The following is a 20,192-nucleotide window of genomic DNA, read 5'->3' on the forward strand; positions in this document are numbered from 1 at the left end:
TATCCATAGGTAACCTGCTAGGACAAAGTCTAGGCTAAGCAAAACAATACCCCAGCAGAGCACAAGCGACTGTAAGCTATCTTTTCATTTTGGAAATCTCATTGTTGAAGTAATTACGTATGTTTGGTAATTAAAGAGAAGAGTTGAACAACAAGCTACTTCAGACTCTGGGTTTGGACAAGGTGAGCAAATCACATTTAATTGCAATTGGACACCAGTGTTAAGAATTGGTCATGTGTAAAGATTATAGAACTTTAGGACTGTTTTGCACATGGTTTTGTGACCTAAACCTACTTTCTGTATATATACAGAATGTGAATACTGGCCTAGGACTTTAGGAGGAATTGTATCAGCTTGTCTATTCGAATATAAATGGGAATGGCAAAATGCTGTTATTTAACTTGCTGGTGGAACTTATTTGCTTCTATATACATGCTGTATATACACCAACATTATTCTCCCTACTTCATATCAGGACAGTAAGGTTAGAGCACTACTAGTTGATACTCTGAATTGTTAATTTTGTTATTTTCACTTTAAAAATGGCTTTTTCCTTTAACTTAATGCTTTGCTTCCTGTGTCACAGTAATGTGAACTTCCCACGTGGGTTATCACTGCAACTGTGAATTGTGCTCACAATTGGCTTACCTCCTTAAATAAAGCAGTAAGGGCACACCCATTGTACTTAAAACAATATATGGCCTATTAAGCTCTTAGGTTCAGGTATAAACTTGACCTTTTTAAAAATCAATTAATCTCAAGTTAGTCCTGTTCTCAGGTGAGGTCTGTGTTTTTCTCCTAACTTTCATGGTTATAAGCCATCAATTGTGTCTCACGGGAGACTTGCTGAGTGATAATAAATTGGTAGGGAAAGAATCACGCAGTGTTTAAGTTAAAATACACTGGCATTCAACCAGAACGGTATAGAAGTGTTTAGAAACACTGACTTTGTGTGAGCCACAGAGAACACTGGGCTCATTCAGGACCCAAATGTCTAGAAGGCTATAGGTGTGAGAGTGTTTGTGTCTGTGTCTGTCCTGCGATGGGCTGGCAGGACAGGTTATATCCTGCCTGGTGCCCGTTGCTTGCCAAGATAGACTTCAAGCAACAGTCCCCTGTACCCACCCCCCACCCCCCCCAGCCCCCTTCCTCTGCAATCCTGGCTTGGATGAAGCACTTAGATGAATGACAGTCAAGAAAAAGGCTGTTTTCCTTCTGAAATTTCCTTCTATCTCTTTGATAAGAGAAAGGGAATCAGTGAGAAAGAAGCTAATGAGCAGCAGTAAACTATTCTCCCAACTGCAGAACACTGAAGGAGTTAATAAAGCAACTTGCATAGGGGACTTGCAAGTCATGTCAGCAGTGCACATAAGATGCAGAACTGTAATTAAACATTTGAATTATTGCTAAGGCCCGAAGCACCTGGAAGATTACCGCGATTGTTGATGGTAACACAGAGGTGAACTCGAGAATGTTTTTTTCTTTCTTGAATGTCAACTTACTATGGTACAAGGACTTTGATTAAACGTTGACTAAACATCGTGAGGTGCAAACATTGTCTGTATTTTATGTAAAATGTTTTCTGTCACTCATTGTACCAGCTTCTGATCAAGACAATAGTGGCTTTTACAAGTCGTGCACAAAGGTATTAACTCACATCAATGCCTTTCAGTGATTTTGGTTATGTACTTTAAAGCTAATACAAAGTTTCCTTTTCTATGGCTTCTTTAAACCCCTTTTGCTGCCTTTCTGCTTGTTCAGCACTACGGCAAGGTGGGCTTCTGCTGTCTGCTGGAAAAACCTACTTCGTCAAAATGCTTCCAGACCACACACCCCTGAGCCCGCTCTGCTGCCAAACGGCCCGCAGCCTGAGGGTCAGCTTGCGAGACTCCGAGAGCAGGGAGCAGGCCCTGGAGGAAAGCCTGGCAAATGCCCAGAATGCCTTGCAGCATGTTGCTAACAAACTACACAGACCAGCATCAGTCTTTGGGCCAACCACTGAGGAAAGGATAGCCCAGTGGAAGGTGGGACTCTTTCCTGGTCAACAAATGGCAGTATTTACTGTACTGTATGACGAAGTTCTCACAAAAAAGGTCTTTCTGAAGAGATTTTTATCAGATATAGTTAGTTGTGTGTAACAGGCTCCAAATGTTGCACAGACCAAAGATCATAGTTTAATTAAGAACAAAGTTAACAAAGTATGTCGGTGACTGCATTGGCTGTTGTTGACCTCAGAGACACTTTTCTTGAACTGCCTGGAAGCAGGGCAGCATTTTCAGCTTTACTCTGGTCTGGTTTGGTGAAGCCCCTTTAAAGCAGATAGTCCCGAGCTTCTGGTCCAATCCCAAATTAAATATTTATTATTTAAAAGGTCCTCTAAACTAGGCAAAGAATTAGCAAATTAGCAAATCAAAAAGAACCCACTGGGATAAAAATACAATGGGCAAACAAATGTTTATTGTATGTAGAACAGGAGCAATTTACTGAACTCTGGCATACCTCTTTAACATACATTGAATGTGAGGAAAAACTGGATTGTTAAATTATCAGGTATCAAAAACTGAGGAGAACAAGAATCCCACCCTAGAGGGAATTATCCATACTCTTTGTACCTAAAACCACAAAAGCTTGATGAGCCACAGTGTTAAAAACTGGTCAGACTGGGTTTGTTTATGAGGCTACAGTACTCCCACGTAACAACAGAATGATAAACCTGATGTACTGGAAATGTTGCCTTAACTATGCAAATAAGGGGCTTAATAAGGCAGAAGGATCACCATAAAGTTTTGTGGACTGAACATTGTGAGGCACAAACATTGTCTGTGTTTTATGCGCCAGGTTTTGAATCACTCCCCAAAACACAGCAATTTTTATAACTGCCCATATGACACACTTAACATATAACACAGTTAGTCACAGAACAGTACAAGAAACCTCAGCCCTTTGAAACCTACTGGCATTGTGCTAGAAACCTAGAATGATAATTAACTTCCATAAAGAGTATCATGCAGTTCTCGGCTTTCCTGTCAGCTAGGAATTAGACAAAGGTGGGTTAATATCAAAGACTCAGATAAGATATTAATGGACAGGATCAAAGCCCTGCAATGGCCCAGCTTACAATAGCCTGAGGTTAGATGATCTACCTGCCTTTTAACAGCAGCTCTGACCAACAGAGGCTGCCCATCTGTCTTCTGCGTGTTTCCATTATGGCAGACAGTGTGAAAAGAGCTGACTGCACCAAGAGATGCTCGGTTCAGAGGAACTGCAATTTACTAGCTCCACATTAAGAACGTTAACAGCTCCTTTGCTTTGAAAGTGTTCAATGGAAAATGTAATATTAAATTCTGTCCCCATGCTTTTTAGTTATTAAAACGTTATTTTCCTTTCTTGCAGATCTTGGCAGACCAGATTAGGGCGATTAAAACTAACAGTTGTTCACTGGGTCTGTTTAATATGTTAAATCACAGTGACCTGCACAAAAGGTAAGATGAACTCTATCCACACATAATGTTGTATTTATGACAGCCCAGAAAGTTTTCCTAATGTACCTTTAAATGCTATAATTTCCTCATATGTGATCACAGAATGTTGTTGGCAGTAACTGAGAGATAAAGAAAGGGTTCTACCATTAAAGTTTTTAGAACAATAATATATTGTAAAGCAATTCCACTGTTTATGTCCCAACATGATCATTTTACCTATAAAAATGTTTCACTTCATCTTACATCATCCTATGGTGAGAACTAAGCTGAGCAAACAGCCTCCCTCTGACAACAGAATATCAGGGTGAGAATGCAGCCTGAATCAGTGGGGTTTAACTCTGGCTTATTCTCACGGGGATGAAGATTTGGCTGTAATATGAGGCATTGTGGCCAGGAGGATATTGAGCTGGCCTGAGACTCCTGATAACTTACCCTAGTCTCAGTGCAATTCAAGACACTGTTAAGCTTTAAAATGTAAAACCATTTTTAAATTACACGGAATGTTTTTAAAAAGTGTACAGCACTGAATTTATAATATTGTCAGTAGTCAATCAATCAATCCATCAATTTTTATTCTTTTTTAGTCCCTGTAAATCTAGAAAGTTCAATACACTCCCCATTCTGCTTTGCATCATGCGGATCCTGAAAATGCGTTTCAGTTTATTATTTATACATTTAAAAAACATGAATAACAGTTAACAGAATTCAAGGCTTTCTTTCTCCGTCTCTTGAAAAAAAGCAGCGTTTGTTTTTGAACCTGACCCCGCTCATGAGATATGAGGAATTCAACTTTACATGCTGACACAAGGCCCTGCTTAAACAATTATGAAGAAATAATTGGCATCTACACCAATGACATTTCTAAACAGAGAGGAATGTTTCATACTATTACATTCCTCTCATAAAATAAGGAATGTTAAATAAACATAAATGTCCAGGAACATTAATGCCAAAATGCCAAGTGACTCTTTTGTCTCACAATGTTGACATATATATTTTCCAAGGAACACGTAGAAGTGAACTGCACACTGATCAGCAAAATAGAAAGAAGTTAAAATAATGTTCTTCTGGAATGTGGTGGAATTAGGAAGACTGGAGGAAGGTGGGTGGATGACGAATGTGAATGTGTAAGGGTGTGTAAAATTGTCCTAAAGAGAAATCAGCTGATGCATTTCAGTGGAAGAGCAGAAAGCAGAAAGATATAAATGAATGGAGAGATTAATACTTTATTGGTTCATAAACTGCTGAGGGAGAGTGTAACAACCGTTGAGGGATAATTTGATTAGGCTGTAATGTAATTTTCTCTCAACACATAGATAGTAATAAACATCATATAAATGATTTGTTGTGCAATAACCGGATAGATACTGTAGCTATCCCTGCCGCCAGCACCGGACTGTCCCTACAACTCTCCTCTTTTACCCCCGGTTCACACTGTCCCGCCATTGTCCCTCTATAAACCTGGGGAGCAACCCTCTCTCTCCCTCTGTCTCTCTGCCAGCCGAGCTCCACCTGCTCTGTGACTAGCAGGTCCAGCTGGAATGAAAACTCAAAGTCAACTTTATTGCCAAACCAACCCGTTAGGACTTTTTTGTGTCGCACTTGAAATCACAGAGATACAAAAAAAGACAGATACCAGAAGAGAAAGTAACACATTTCATATACAAAATACAATATGTTTCTACATTACAGCGAAGATGGAATCCACCAATTTACCAATTTATTATTTGCTTTTTTAACAGTGTTGAGTTGAGAGACCAAATAGCCAGGGTGTAGGTGCTCTTGCAGAACTGCTCTATAAAATTTGTTACATTTTAGGCTTCTTCTCGAAGAAAGGAGCTCAAACAGGGGAAACTCTGGGTGGGACTGGTCACTGATCATTTTCAGAGGTCTTAGGTTGCGTATGTGGACAAATGGCTAATTTTCTTAGAAGCAGTGTGGATCACTGTCCCCAGCTGTTTCCTCTCCTGAGTGGCTTGGTTCAATTTAAGTCAGTTAATACACTCTCAGTTGCTGTCCTGTAAAAATGGATCATGGCTTCCCAACACAAACCAAACTTTCAGAGCTGCCTAAGGAAAGAGAGTCTCTGATGGGCTTTCTTCACTATCTGGTGTACAGTAGAGTGTAAATTGTTGTCCCATTTCAAGGTGGAGGAGATCGCTGTACCAGGAACCTTAATGGTATCTAGTCCCGTAAAACAGTCAGTGAACCTGACAGCTGCCTCCAGCCTGCCTTTCATGATGTCACCGAAAAGAGAGCAGTTATTGCACTATGATGAAGTAAATATGTCTGGTAACTCCATAAGCAGGGAGACAGAAAGCTGTAAAGAATAGACTGGGATTTGATGATTTTATAGAAAAATGGATGGTTCAGTTATATCCTCAGAATATTCTGGTTGAATGAAGGAATCATCTCTTGCAATTTTAGGACTATCATTCACATCTGAATGATCTGTCCAGTAGTTTCATTGCAATGAAACATTTGCTGCCTCACAGCACTGAGTTCAATTCTCAACACTGACTTCACTGGGGTCCTGAGTTCAATTCTGGACCTGGGGTGCTCTCTGTGTGGAGTTTGTATGTTCACCCCGTGTTCACGTGGGTTTCCTTTAGGTACTCTGATTTCCTCCCACAGTCCAAAGACATACTGGTATGTTAATTGTCCCTGGTGCGAGAGGTTTGTCTGGTGTCCAGTTCAGGGTGTTTACTGCCTTGTACACGTTCCTTGCTGGGACAGGATCTGGCTCCCTGACAGGCGACCCTGATTGAATTTGAATGGTGGTTAGAAAACGCGTGGATGGATTTGTCATCAGATCACTGGTTCTCACCAACATTTAATGTTACCTACATAAGCAAAAGTGGCACCTATATCTAAAACCAAAATATTTTTAGATGTTGGCTTGTTTTAACCAAATGGTAACCAACATTTTAATTTCAACAGAGTTCTACAACTGCAATCAGAGCTTTACATCATCAAGGGCAAGCTAGATGAAGTCATCCAGTCAAGACTCATCTGTAGTACACCAGTCATATTTTCCACCAAACCAGAACAGGTGAGTACCGTTGGATTAAAATTATTTTATGTGCCTTCACTTCTATAATTCAAATGCTTCAGTATGTATACTTCCAGAATTCACAACCAGTTAATAAAAACAGCTCACTCGGGCTTTGTGTGAAATAATTTCTTCTCAAAGTTTACTTTCTATACATTTTTCAATGTCACAAATTGAAATGGAAGAAGTCACACATTTCTCAGACATACAGGTTTCATCATCATTATTGTCTACAAATAGCCTTTTTAAATTTAAAACACTCAAGTAATCAATGACAACAAGATGTCAATTACATGATTTACGTACTTTCTTCTGTGATGATTTAAGAAGGCTTTAGAGCCTAGGCAACTATACAAATTTCCATCCATCCATAATTTCCAATTAGATTTAAATGTAAAATGTGATCATGTTCATAGTTTCTTTCAGCTGATATACCACATACTGTATATCCATCCAGCCACGTTCTTTTTACTTTGCCACTGGATAATTAGAAATGCTTCTGCATTCATGTTTAGGAATCATCATCCCCCAAAAGAACAGTTTTAATTATTCTAGATATTTAAAACCTGCCACTGTCCACATGGAGAAGTTTATACCTATAGACCATTCTAAAAAAGTGTTAAATCTAATTATTTATTTAGTCTAATTGGCAAATCTAATAAAAGACTAAATTATATTGCAACATGATTCTCTTTCTTGTACTTTATTGTCCATATCAATATATTTTCTAAAACAACTCTTCTATTTTATAACATATTGTATATATGTTTTCTTGGTTCGTATGTAAGTTAATTTCTTCTAGTATTTGTGGTATACTCTAGTACAGGAGAAAGAGTCTAGCCGAGCCGTCTTCTCTCAGTTAAAAAACAGGAAATGTCCCAGGGGTGGGAACTCTGATGCTTTATATGGTAGGTCTGAGATCTTAATACAACACTGCTCTCCTCCTCTCAGGGTAGAGAGGTATTTTTTCAGACCTACATTTTGTCAAACTGTCAATTCTCCTGCCAAGTAGTCATCTAGGCACTCAAAAAACAGAAACAAAGAGCAAGGTAGAATTTAGTGCCATACAGAGAGGACATACTGTAAATAGGAGTTGCAAAGGGTATAAACACTTCCTTTATAATGGCAACCTGCATGTCAACCACACTGCACTTTACCTGTAGACAATGAGGTCTTGTCATCAATTTTATATCATTTGGAACGAACTGCACTGAATAATGCAAATCAATCATTACAAATACAATTAACGTATGACTACTGACTCAGTGTTGCACACTTTTGCTTCTGCAAGCACACTGACTTTGGATCAGAGATTCTTCAGAGTTACTTTAGAATTACTTTAGATGGATTTTGTTAGTGGCCTAGAGCTGGCTGGGTATTGAGAGAGACCTAAACCGCCTAGGGTGAGAACATCCTTTTTGTCCTTTTCCCTGTTAAGGGCGAGCATAGGAAATTCTGAATAGGATTCCACAGCCGTATAGTGGCTGCCAGATGACTTCATAGTTACCATCACAACAAACGTGGCTAAAGTCCAGTGGGTATCCTTGTGTATTTCATGTGGTAGAAGCCTATATATGAGAGTTTTAATGTGATGCTCTTGTCTACATATAAAAGGAACATGATCTTGCTAGGTAAATACTTTGGGTTTGTGTAACTAGGAGGCTCTGACATGACAGGAAATCTCCAATCTGTTGCCTCCTTTCTTGACTTCTTGGGTCATATTATTTTAAAGATTCAGCCATTGAGGCCCTAGGTCTGTGTTTTCAACATGATCAGCCTTTCTACACTTGAGAGATGTCTTCAATGCCAAAGTTAACAAAGATCAGGGCCTGAGACACAGAGCTAAACACTTTCAACCGGAGAATTAAAAACGTAATAAATCAGTAAGCAGTTCCTCCCATTTCCTCAATGCCTTTTTGACACTCTTTGTTAGGAGAAAACACAAGTCACCATCGATCAAGACTCGCTTGGGGAGAGCCTAAAGAGGACATCAGAGATGATTGTGTTATCTTTGGAAAACAGTCACCTGTTGAAGGTAACATGATTTGCTTATTATGTAGATTACAATATTACCACAATTCCTAATAGATATACTGTCGAACCCTGTATTTACTTTACCGGTATTTACGTTTTCCCGTTATGTATGTAATTTTTCTTCCAGTCCCAACCAAAACAACGCCTCCTCGGCTGTCGGCCGTCTGCCATTACTGTTTCAGTGTTTGTGCTGTATGGTTGTCTTTGTGTGCGTTGTGAGTTTTTTTAATCGAATATGTGTTTTAAAGCCTAACATGGAGTGGAAGAATGAAAGGAAGACCATTTCCCTCAAACCAAAAGTATCTATATTATGTGAGGTGGATTCTCACGTGTGAACGTGAAAAAACGTTAAAAAAAACGGCTGAATATCCCGATTTCTACATCAAACACTATTGTGAAGAATCGTGAGAGTATAAGGAATAATGTGGCGAAGTGTGGACCGATGGCTAAGAAGAGAAAGTATGTGAAGTCATCTTAGAAGAAAAGCAAAAGTTGGGACCTACATTTATTGAGACATTAAGTGCTGTGGCAACAGTAAAAAAATACTTGTTGCACAATAGTGGTGAACACAATGTTTTTAACAGTTTGTATAAAATCATATTCATGATATTAATAAAAAAAAATACCAAAAAGAAAAAAAAAACATTTTTAAAAACATTGTACTTTCTTTCTTTAATAAATGTAGCTTTTATTTATTTATCTTTATTTTCCAATAGGGAAAGGCAAAACTTGCACTATCCTAGTGTGAAAACAAGTGTGCAAACCTATTGACAAAGACAGCTGTAACTCCTGCAGATTGCTTTCACCAAGTACAGTTGCAAGTCTTTACCAGCTTTGAACACCCACTTGGTGCAATTTCCTACCTACAGTATCTGAGGGACCTTACTGAGAATTGTGAAAATATGCAAGGGTGTGAATACTTTTCCTAGGTACTGTATGTCAGTTTTACTTTCTAGGAAAAATGCAATCTTGAACAGTCTGTCCAGGATCTTTCATCACACCTGAAGATGACAGAGAAAAGCAGAGAGACACTGGAGTCTGAGGTGTCAAATCTTCAGTCAGATCTCTTCCAGGCGCGATGCCAGCAGCATGCACTGGAGAAGGAAAAGCTCCAGACAGACACAGAACTCAAAAGCAGTAGACAGGTAATTCTTTCCTTCTTCTAATCTTTTTTCTCAGTACAAAGCCTACATATAGCTTTATTTTCCTTTATTTTCAGTAAACAGACACCAGTAGTATAGTGTCATTTATTCTGCCCCCAGTATGCCCCTGCACACAAAACAGATTGTACCCCAAAATTCCTTACACCTGCAATTCACGTCAACAAGAGGAACATCTACTATGTTGAAACCCTGGCCATACTGCATTAACACTGACATCTGACACCTGACATCATTCCAGACATTTGCCTGTGCTCTATGCAAAACCTGGTCTGTTGATGTTTTTAGTAAAGCCAGAGCTCTTGCAGGTGTTCACAGGTCTGATCAGAAAGGGCTGTGTCCTCTGCCGTCTGTGTCAGAGAGCCATCTTGCTGCACAATAATGCCAGTCCATCCACGCCCTACTGTACAAGCACCTGTAGTGTTACAGGTGAGAGATACAGGAGCTCCCTCGCCTCAGCCCTTTCCTGGCACCTACTGACTTCCACCTCCTCAGACCTTAAGAAGACATTTTCTGCATCTCTTAAGTAGACAAGGCAGTAGGCAAGCCTTGACTCCAGAAAGCTGATATGGACTTCTCCTGTGCTGGATTCAATGCAAAGATGGGACATTTGCCTTATGACAGGTGTAATGGTTCTTGGGGTTTCCTTGCCGCTCCTGCCCTCCCAGTTCGTCCTTCACTGCCTGGGCGCGAACCCAGGTCTCTGGCCGGCTGAGCTAAAGGAGACCTCCCTCAGCCTAGGCGGCTGAGATCCCTGGTATACGCAGGGGCGTATTTGTTACACAGGCCGCAACCTAAGGTCTCTTCTGATGTGGAAAAGACAGGCCCACACCCCTCTCCCTGCTTTTCTCCCTTCTCACTGCTGAGGAAATGGTCTTAAGCTCAGAAGAGGAATGGTAAGACAAAAACAAAAACAGAATTGCGTCCTAAACAATATAACCAGACCAACGAATGTCATCAGAGTTCCAGAAATCTCTGTTGCTTTTAATTTTGTGTTTTTGTTACTTCTTAGGTTTTTGGAGTGACAAAAAAAGGCCAGTTTTCTGGTAAAACGTTTAAGAGTTTCTAACATTATTTCATCTAGGTCAACGAAAACATCTTACACAACTTAACATTGCTGCGACAAAAGATGATGTCATCTGAGAAGCAGATTGCTCAACTAGAAAGCGAGCGGAACATCTCCGCTGTCAGGATCAGGGCACTGGAGTCTGAGAGAGAACAGCTGATCCGTCAGAAAGTTCAGCTTCTGGAGCAGCTGAGGATGAATAAATCTCCCCAAAGTGGGAACTGGGACTCCAAACATGAAATAAACAGGTATCTTACTGTTTTTTTCATGTGGAATATTTTATTTTCCCGAAAAGGTTCGCTTTTTTTCATTCACCTACAGCAGACCTTTCCTACTTTGGATAGGTTTAACTCTTCCTTGCTTCCTGTTTCATTACAATGTTTAGAGTCAAAACCAATCATGAGAAAGCCGTTATAGAATCTTACTTCTGGCAGTGGCCAGGGGATTGTTTCAAGGTTTTTTTTTCCCCACATCTGTGAATCATTTAGCGGAACCGGGGAGCGGGAGACGAAAGCATGCTGCGATTGTGAGCGGGTGCAGAGAGAGCTGAGACACGTGAGAGCTCAATTAGGGCTCCTGAAGGAAGAGCGCAGGACGGAGAGACCTGCAGGCACTGTTACCGCTACTACACCTCCGCTGCCCACTGAGCTGCGGCGGGAAAAGGAGGTGCTTATGGTAACAGCTTGACGCAATTTCTGCGTGTCGTAAAGAAAACCCCAAAGCAATAATGAAATTCCGCAACTGAACAGACTTTGAAATGGAAGCATTTTGATCATGAGGTTAATGGGTGTGCTAGGTTAATAAAGCATTTCATTTTGTAGAATGAAAGAGGACGGAAAGCTCTATGGCTATGGCTTCTTTTAAAGGTGGACTTCCATGTTAGTTCCCTGGAACTGTTATTTGATACCCTGTATGAGGCAAGACTGTAAATCATTCACTGCAATGATAAAGCCACAGGCTCTTCTGTTTTTCCAGACGTTTTACTAAGGGGCCCTAGTGACGTATGGGTTTTGTGTTGATGATCTTGCATTCCTCTGGGATCAGCAGTGACAAAGGGTATTTATTCCTTTTTCACTGCTGAGTTGCACTTTGAGCATAAGCCCCAGACAGAAAATTTGACTGTACTTACAGCCTTGGAAATCCATAAAGAAGACGTTTCATCTTTAAAAAATACCTGATCGACTATTTCAGCCTACAACAGTAATGCAAGATGTTTCATTTTTGTTTTCTTAAGACCAGTAAACTCCTAGAGGCATTTGAAGGTTTGAGGAAGATTACAGAGCAGCTGACAAGTCTGAAGCTGAAACTGGAGCTGTAAGTCCCTTCATTTGCTGACACCTCTGTAGCTGGCCAGCTACAAGCAAACGAGTGGAGCCATGTACCAGTCGTTAATGAGTTTGCCACCATGTGTGAACAAAACCCCCTCAAGCTAAATGTTTCCTAGACCAAAGACATGATAATTGACTTCAGGAAAAACACCCCTACCCACCCTAACCTACATGGGGGGAGATTCAGTGGAGCGAGTAGAACTATACAAGTACTTGGGGACTGTAATGGACTCCAAGCTTAATTTTGAAGCCTGTACTAACCTGATCCTCAGAAAAGGTCCATGGTGTCTTTTTTTCTTACGGAAGCTTAAGTTTTGTTAAGGTCGATGACTCATTGTTGATTTTGTTCTCCTGGTACTTCCTTGAATTGGTTCTAACTTTTACTCAGATCTGCTGGTTTGGCAACCTGAACCTGAGAAGCAGGAAGAAACTCTCTCTATCTCTCACAGGCACTGATGTCATCTGTTAACAGCAATTGCAAAGGGTGCCAAAAAACCATCAGCTGAAATATTAATTTGATATGCACAGCATCTAATTATTGCAGGCTTTGAAAGGCCTTTTCATTAGGCGTTTAGGACATTCAGCTGATGTACAGCAAAAAGATGCAGAGATTATACAAGCAAGTTAAAAGACTAAAGACCTTATAAGTAAGTTACTGTATATGAGTATGTACAAATGACAGGTAAATATATGTAAGTATTAAGATTACAAGATTTCTGTACAACAGTACAACAATACAATTTTTTGTATTTAGCACCATTTCGGCCTAGGCATCCCATAGTCCTCTATAAAACATAGATGGGATAGATGGGACACACATGTATTCACTCACACCCGCACATGGAGGGCTGTTGTCAGTGAGCCCTGTGCATGTTTTAAAATGTGGGAGGGAACCGGAGCACTGCATAGAATCCCACACAGAGAAGAAAGCAAACACCACGCAACTGAAACCACCACTGTGCAGTCCTAAACGTAATACATCCCTCACCCATCCCTCCATTTTCTAATCACTTCATCCAGTTCTGGGCAGCAGGGGAGCCAGAGCCTATCCTGGCAAGCAGTGGGCACAAGGCAGGGTACACCCTGGACAGGGGGCCAGTCCATCGCAGGGCACAGACTCGCACACACTCACACCAGGGGCACTTTTCACAAAAGCCAGTAGGCCTACCAGTATGTTTTTTGGACTGTGGGAAGAAACCAAAGCACCCGGAGGAGACTCATGTGAACACAGGGAGAACAAACTCCATGCAGACAGCACCTCAGGAATTGATGCAGCACAGGGCCCCAGTGCTGCAGGGCAGCCATGCTTACCACTGCACCATTGTGCTGCCTAGAAGGGACACCATTTTAAACTCAAACACATACATATATTTAACTCTTGTCGCCATAGTTTTGTTTCTAATTCTAATGCTTACCTGGACCCATGCTCTCTTATTTTTTCAATTGCTGAACTGATTTCATTTTCCAGTAGAGAATGTTTCTTTGGGTAATCATTTAACCAAATACTATGCTCTGTCTTTATTCCTGAGGTTTCTTGAGCAGCATGAAAGGAGAATTATCGAAAGTGCTGACTGGGGAGAAATGATTGGAATACTTAAAAACCACAGAGAGTTCCTTTCCCAATTGGTAAGAGGTGTTGCAGTTTCACTAGACCTGGCAGTGGATGAAAATATCGTATCAACTAACAATATGTAATGATATGTACAATACATTCAAGGTTTGAATTACCTCAAAACCACAGATGTATTTGTTTGGAAGCCAGTTAGGGGAAATAATAATTCAAACTGATGTGGCCAAAAGCTTGCATGCTGTAGCTGTTCGGTGTTTCTTAATTTGACATTTCTGTGGATACGGCCAATTCAGACAGCCGCAATCTATCCCTATTAACCTTACTTTTTGACATTTTATTTCCTTACAGTGATTGTTTTAATTTGCCAAATTGTCAAAAATGTTTCCTATGTGATATTTCATAATGCTACTTTTTGTCATTCTAAATGGATGAAACGGTAGGAAAAGTACCAACTGGACAATATTTGTTTAAAAGCAGATGCAGAGATACATTGTCTTGTCTTACAAGAGTTCTCTTGAAATTGTGTAAGAGAATCTCTTTCTTGTTTGTCTTTTTTTCTGATTGAAGTCCTCTGCTTAAAAGCCCTTCTCCAGTTTTTTCTCAGTATATCCTGTTTTGGAAGAACCAGTTGAAATCAGTGTGGCTTCATGTTTTTTTACCTTCTCCTGCCCATTTTCCTGTGCAATTTAAGTCTGGCTGAATCTGCACTTTTAATATTTCTGCCTTACGACTGAAATTTTCTGCCAAGAAAATGATGTCACATTTCCTTATTATGAAGGATTAAATTCACTGGCCCTGACTCTACAATTGGCCAAAGGTTTCTGGAGAAAAGAAAAAATCTATTGAAAACAGTAACACTACCAGCTAGATTGTCACAATCCTCAGTTCTTCATACAACCCTGTCTATGTGGTGAAAGCATTAAGCTTTTTTTCTGCTGGTACAGTATGGAAAAGGTACTGAGGTTCCGCTGGATAATGTAAAACAGTAACGAAAATTTCTGCTGCTGTTTCAGGCATCCTCACAGTTCAGACTGAAACAGATGGTCTTAGATGCAGTGAAATCAGAAAGCTATCCTGGGTAAGTTTTTTAAATATTATTGTAAAAGATGTGCAGTTCATTCAGCGAGGAAAAAAACTCCCTTTATTGCAAAATAGTTACCATAAGTACTCATTTTATTGACATCCAGGACTGCTTATCACAGTTATCATTTTGTATCTACTGTACATCAAGGGTGGAACAGGCTACCCAGCCATGTTGTTTTCAAGAAACAGCTGGACGAGATCATTGGTTCAATAAATAACTGATTTCCAGAAGACCTTGACGGACTAAATGGCCTCCTCTCGTCAGTAAAAGTTCTTATGAAAGGTTCTTGTGCTTGTATGAAAGTTTAACATGTTGATTTTTTTTGTACTGTTTCTCACCTTTAGTTTTATTCTACTATAACCCTGGCTTACTTAAAAAAAAAACTTTCTTTTATGGTATGCTACACTTGTGAACTAAGAAACACCTCAGAGTTCCTCTGGACGTCACATTGCAATTGCTTAATTTTGCAAACTCCCATTTCTTAGAAAAAATCCAGATCCTTTGGTAATTCTAACTCATTGTGTTTGATGCAGTTACTCTGGCTTTATGTTTACCAGTGGCCTTTATTATAACCAGTGTGGTGTATGTTCTGATAAAGGAAGACGTGTGGTTTACTGCATGTTAGATTGTTGCCCATGCCTGTGGATTGTGAGGTTGTCCTATTTATATTTTGCAAACTGGCTATGGGGCTGCACTTTGCAGTGCCCTGGCATGCTCTAACATGACTTGATAGATAGATAGATTGATAGATAGATACTTTATTGATCCCGTGAGGGAAATTGCAGTGCAACAGCAGCTTTACACACATAAAGCCCTTTGAGATGGTGTTCACCAAGAAAATCAATGCACAAGTACGAACTGAGCTTGACCCCTTGACTGTGTGGTTATCATGTCAGTAAATCTCTTTCAGGCCGCCGGTTCATCTTGAATTCCAAGAGGAAGATGCACTAAGTCTCAGCCAGGTGCGGGTTTGATATAATAATCCATGTTTGCTGGGCAACCCCAACACCTTAAAACCTGCTCAATTTATACACAGTGCAGTCTCTGCTTACACAACCCCAGAACGTGCAATCTGAAATATTACATAAAAATCCAATATAATTTATAATTGTATTATGTTTTTCTACAGAATACCATAATTTTAATTGTTTATAACATCTCTTTAATCACACATCTGGTAGCTGGCCATAAAGTGTTCTTCTCTCCTCTGGCTTCACAGCAAACATAGTACAGACATTTATTTCCGTGTCCTGGATGCAATGTTTGGTTTTCACTCAGTCAGCACCTTGGACTGAGCACAAGGGGAGAGACATCTGTCAGTGCAGAGAGGGAGGGCTGTGCAGAATTAACACAGTGGATGTTCCAACTCCTGCATTTAAACATTTTGTTTTATTTTTGATCTGTAGCGAAGGGAAAAAAGCATCTCACCACATTAACCAATAAGACAAAAACAGATTTGTTTAGTGATAGTAGAGCAAGACACACATCCCATGAGCTTGCAAGCTTGTTTCTTGAGCTGCAAGAGAAACAGAGTTTTGCACAAGATTGTCTCATGGCCGTGTGCATCCTGCTTTGAGACGGGCATCGCTGTGCCTTGGGTGCTTAGCCTACAGATTGCATATTTGAATTGATATACCGGTGCTAATATTCTTCCAAATTCTGAAAAAAAGTATTAAAATGACTTTATGTCCAAAAATCGCTATGAGTTTGAAAGATTCAAAGTTGCTTCAGTCAAAAGTGAAATCTTTTTAAAATCTTTTCTGCTTCACTCCTATCAATAATCATAATCATTTATTTTTCTAAAATGGAGTCACTAAAGCAGGACAGGGCTGCTCTAGTCCTGACAGGCTCTACCCCGGCACTTTTTCAGGACCATCCTCTGCTGGTAAGAAAACGTTAAATCGGTGACTCGATATTGAATTTAACTGGGAAAGTGACTGAGCTCTGTTTTAAGGACTGGAGTACTGGAGATGACAGCTCTTGAACTAGAATATTGCTACCTGTAAAGCTGCTTCTTTTCCAGATTTGCAGAAATTTGCAGAAATCTACCCCCTCTAACTCCCTGATCATTTCATAGTTCATTTCTCTTCTCTGCTCCAGTCCATGGAGCTGAGCCACGGAGCACTGTTCACTTTCGCGCAGGGGGAATTTAGCCAGTTTTTATCCCCCGTCTCGTAAAGAGGGTCAGTTTTGTTGCACATTGGCATGTTGCCTCAGTCTGTCTTGCTATTGTGCTGTTCTCCCCTCTGCACGACACCCCGGCCTCTCTTGGCCCCGCCAGACCTCCCCTGCAGCTCGGTTTCCTTTCTGTTGACATTTTCCTGAACTACTGGCCAAGTCTGTGACCGTGTTAATGAAACCTGTGCTAATGAATCCAGTCTTTCACAGTTTACATCAAATTCACATTTCTCTAGGAGTGACAACAGTTAAGAATTAGGAATATTAAAAGGTTTATTGAGTATGTTAAGTAATAATAGTGTGGTTTTACCTGCTTGGCTGAGGTCTAACCTCCTGGCCACAGGACGGGGAGGCTGGGACCCCCATGCAGAGTGAGGAGTAGCCTAGGTGCAGCTGCAGGGGTGGAGGAGGGATGTACAAGACATACGCCAGGGAAAGAAGGGGGTAATGTCTAGTATGTATCATGTTTAAGAGAAGAAATTAGGATTTCCTCATTGATTATAAACAACCGATGGCTGAGGTTGATTGAACTTGCCTGTTGTCATCCCTCCCTTGGTATAGCTTTTGTTATACTGTAGCTTATTTGAATCAACATAATGCAGTCTGTCCATTTCCACGGACTGCTTTTTCATAGCAGGTTGCAGTGAGCTAGACTAAGCAGGCACAGAGCCTGCAGGATACACTTTGGATGGGACACATGTATTCACACCTGCACATGGGGAACTGGACTAAAGACCTTATAAGTAAGTTACTGTATATGAGTATGTACAAATGACAGGTAAATATATGTAAGTATTAAGATTACAAGATTTCTGTACAACAGTACAACAATACAATTTTTTGTATTTAGCACCATTTCGGCCTAGGCATCCCATAGTCCTCTATAAAACATAGATGGGATAGATGGGACACACATGTATTCACTCACACCCGCACATGGAGGGCTGTTGTCAGTGAGCCCTGTGCATGTTTTCAAATGTGGGAGGGAACCGGAGCACTGGATAGAAACCCACACGGAGAAGAAAGCAAACTCCATGCAGCTGAAACCGCCATTGTGTAGTCCTTAACACAATACATCCCTTACCCATCCCTCCATTTTCTAATCACTTCATCCTGGGTTGCAGGGGAGCCAGAGCCTATCCTGGCAAGCAGTGGGCACAAGGCAGGGTACACCCTGGTCTGTACACCAGTCAATCGGAGGGAACACACAGACATGCACATACTCACACCAGGCTAGTTTTCCCAGACGTACCTACCAGTATGTCTTTGGTGTGTGGGTGGGAACTGGAGCATCCAGAGGAAACACACGCAAATATGGGGAGATCTCCATGCAGATAGCACCCCAGGTCCAGAACTGAACCCAGGGCTCCAGCACTGTGAGGCAGCAATACCAGCCACTGGACAGTAAACAGGCCTAGAACACGTTGTACTGTATATTAGGACTCAAGGCAGCATGAATGGTGTCCCCAAGCAAGACTCCTCTATAATCCCAAAAAATCAGCAAATACAGCAATTGGACAGTGTTCCATGGACCCACTGCAGGAAAACAAACACATTTCCCATCGCATAGAAACTGTATAGAAATCTGTGTAGAAATTTTAGTTTTAAGAGCTGCAGTCACTTCAATAACCTCCAGATCCTTGATATTTCATGTCTTTCTCTGTTCTGTGAGTGTTAAAAATGCTATTAGCAAAATCTCACTGGGCTTGAATTCAACTGCTTGTGCAACTGGTATCAAAATAAACCAAATTAAATATTTTATTTTTCATTTTGTTTCCTTTGGTGATTCAAAGGCGTATCACAGTTACCTGTATGTGTAGAATATTTTTTTTCCTTTCTTGGCTTATACTTTGATTTCACAATGGCATGTTTTTGGTTGTTTTCAGGATTGTGAAAAATGGGCGAATGAAACTAATATTTTTCTGGATGACCACTGCTTCCAGACAGAAGATGAACAACTGATTATCAAACAGGTAATTGCAGGAGAGGCACACCTGCCAGATCATAAAATTATATATAAAAAGGACAGAGGAATTAGTAAAACAAGTCATAACATAAGAACACAAGAAAGGTACAGAAGCTTATTAGCGCCACAGAGAATGTTTTGTTGCATTTAAGAAACGTATTGCATTTATACAAGATATTATTGTGTTTAAACAAGAAAATTATTGCATTTGTACTAGATAGCATTGCGTTTAAAAGCAATAGTTAATTTGTGAACAGTATTGCTTACTATATTAATATCTTGTATTACATATTCTGTAATATTGTCCCATGCAAAGTAGCATTGAATTAAACAACAGAAGACTATCATTGCACTCCTCTTTATAGAAATAAAAATAATCTACAGGAGCATGTTTTTTGTATACATGAAGTACAACATCATGTCAGTGAGCATTCCTGGATTCAACCTGTGTTGTTTTTGCCAGTTCTGTGCAAAGTAGAAATGACACAGCTTTCGAAACTATGCTATCCTTCATGTATAAACGCAATAACTTTCTCACTTAAACACTACACTCTTGTTTAAACACACAACATATATTTTTTTCTCTGTGGCGTTAATAAGCTTGCATAGAATTCCAACAAACTCGCTTCAAGGAAGCACATTGTTTTCTCTGCCTTATTCTGTCCAGCCTCAATCAGGTTTGGATCTGAAACTAGCCCTGAGGAGGGTATACAGCATTATAGTGTATTGCTCCGTTGGTTTTTGACTCTGATAGAAAAATCACTTAATTTCCTATATTGATATTTCTATTAATATGTCCAGTACATCTTCAAAGACGATATGTGTTTTATATTTTTCTGAGTAGATTACTGCCCTAGTAATTGAACTGCAACACCTCAGGAAGGCCTGTCAGGTACTCTCTGAAGACTCGGACAAGCCAGAAGACATGGATGCTGTAAAATGGGTGAACCGAACAAGACTTCTGAAGGTTAGATTTATCTGGTGGAGACTTCACACTTCTGCTCCTCATTACCACTCAACCTAAATAGAATATATTCATCTGGAGAGTTTAATATGAAAATTTAAAACAGAACCTATATGGCAGCATGTGTGCAAGTATTTAGCAATGTAGAAATGTTTGTGAATTTTTCCGGGTTTTAGTAGGCATGCTCAGTCCCTTTGTTTGAATACATCAGCGATATTTTAACATGAAACTATTCTAGTGATGGCTATTTTATATATTATTGCTTAGGCCACTTTTGTGTGAAACTGGTAAATGTGTAAAAAAAACTT

General features: G+C 40.1%; 1 protein-coding gene across 4 annotated transcripts in view; it reads left to right on the forward strand.

Moving 5' to 3' along the window:
* LOC107077117 (uncharacterized protein MCAP_0864-like) overlaps window positions 1–20,192 on the forward strand; it is a 30,646-nt gene continuing 10,454 nt past the window's right edge. For 2 of the 4 annotated variants that reach the window (XM_015345078.2, XM_015345080.2), the window contains exons 1-15: window positions 1–182; window positions 1,762–2,024; window positions 3,394–3,482; window positions 6,423–6,534; window positions 8,468–8,569; window positions 9,525–9,713; window positions 10,813–11,042; window positions 11,283–11,469; window positions 12,029–12,108; window positions 13,652–13,748; window positions 14,706–14,770; window positions 15,687–15,738; window positions 16,587–16,661; window positions 18,841–18,927; window positions 19,765–19,887. In XM_015345078.2, the coding sequence (XP_015200564.2) occupies window positions 1,815–2,024; window positions 3,394–3,482; window positions 6,423–6,534; window positions 8,468–8,569; window positions 9,525–9,713; window positions 10,813–11,042; window positions 11,283–11,469; window positions 12,029–12,108; window positions 13,652–13,748; window positions 14,706–14,770; window positions 15,687–15,738; window positions 16,587–16,661; window positions 18,841–18,927; window positions 19,765–19,887 (1,698 nt within the window). In that variant the 5' untranslated portion in view covers window positions 1–182; window positions 1,762–1,814. The remainder of the gene's footprint in view (window positions 183–1,761; window positions 2,025–3,393; window positions 3,483–6,422; window positions 6,535–8,467; window positions 8,570–9,524; window positions 9,714–10,812; window positions 11,043–11,282; window positions 11,470–12,028; window positions 12,109–13,651; window positions 13,749–14,705; window positions 14,771–15,686; window positions 15,739–16,586; window positions 16,662–18,840; window positions 18,928–19,764; window positions 19,888–20,192) is intronic. The other 2 variants (XM_015345079.2, XM_015345081.2) reach the window with 2 other exon arrangements.

Source organism: Lepisosteus oculatus, chromosome 1 (assembly GCF_040954835.1).
Source record: "Lepisosteus oculatus isolate fLepOcu1 chromosome 1, fLepOcu1.hap2, whole genome shotgun sequence".
Lineage (NCBI taxonomy): Eukaryota > Metazoa > Chordata > Actinopteri > Semionotiformes > Lepisosteidae > Lepisosteus > Lepisosteus oculatus.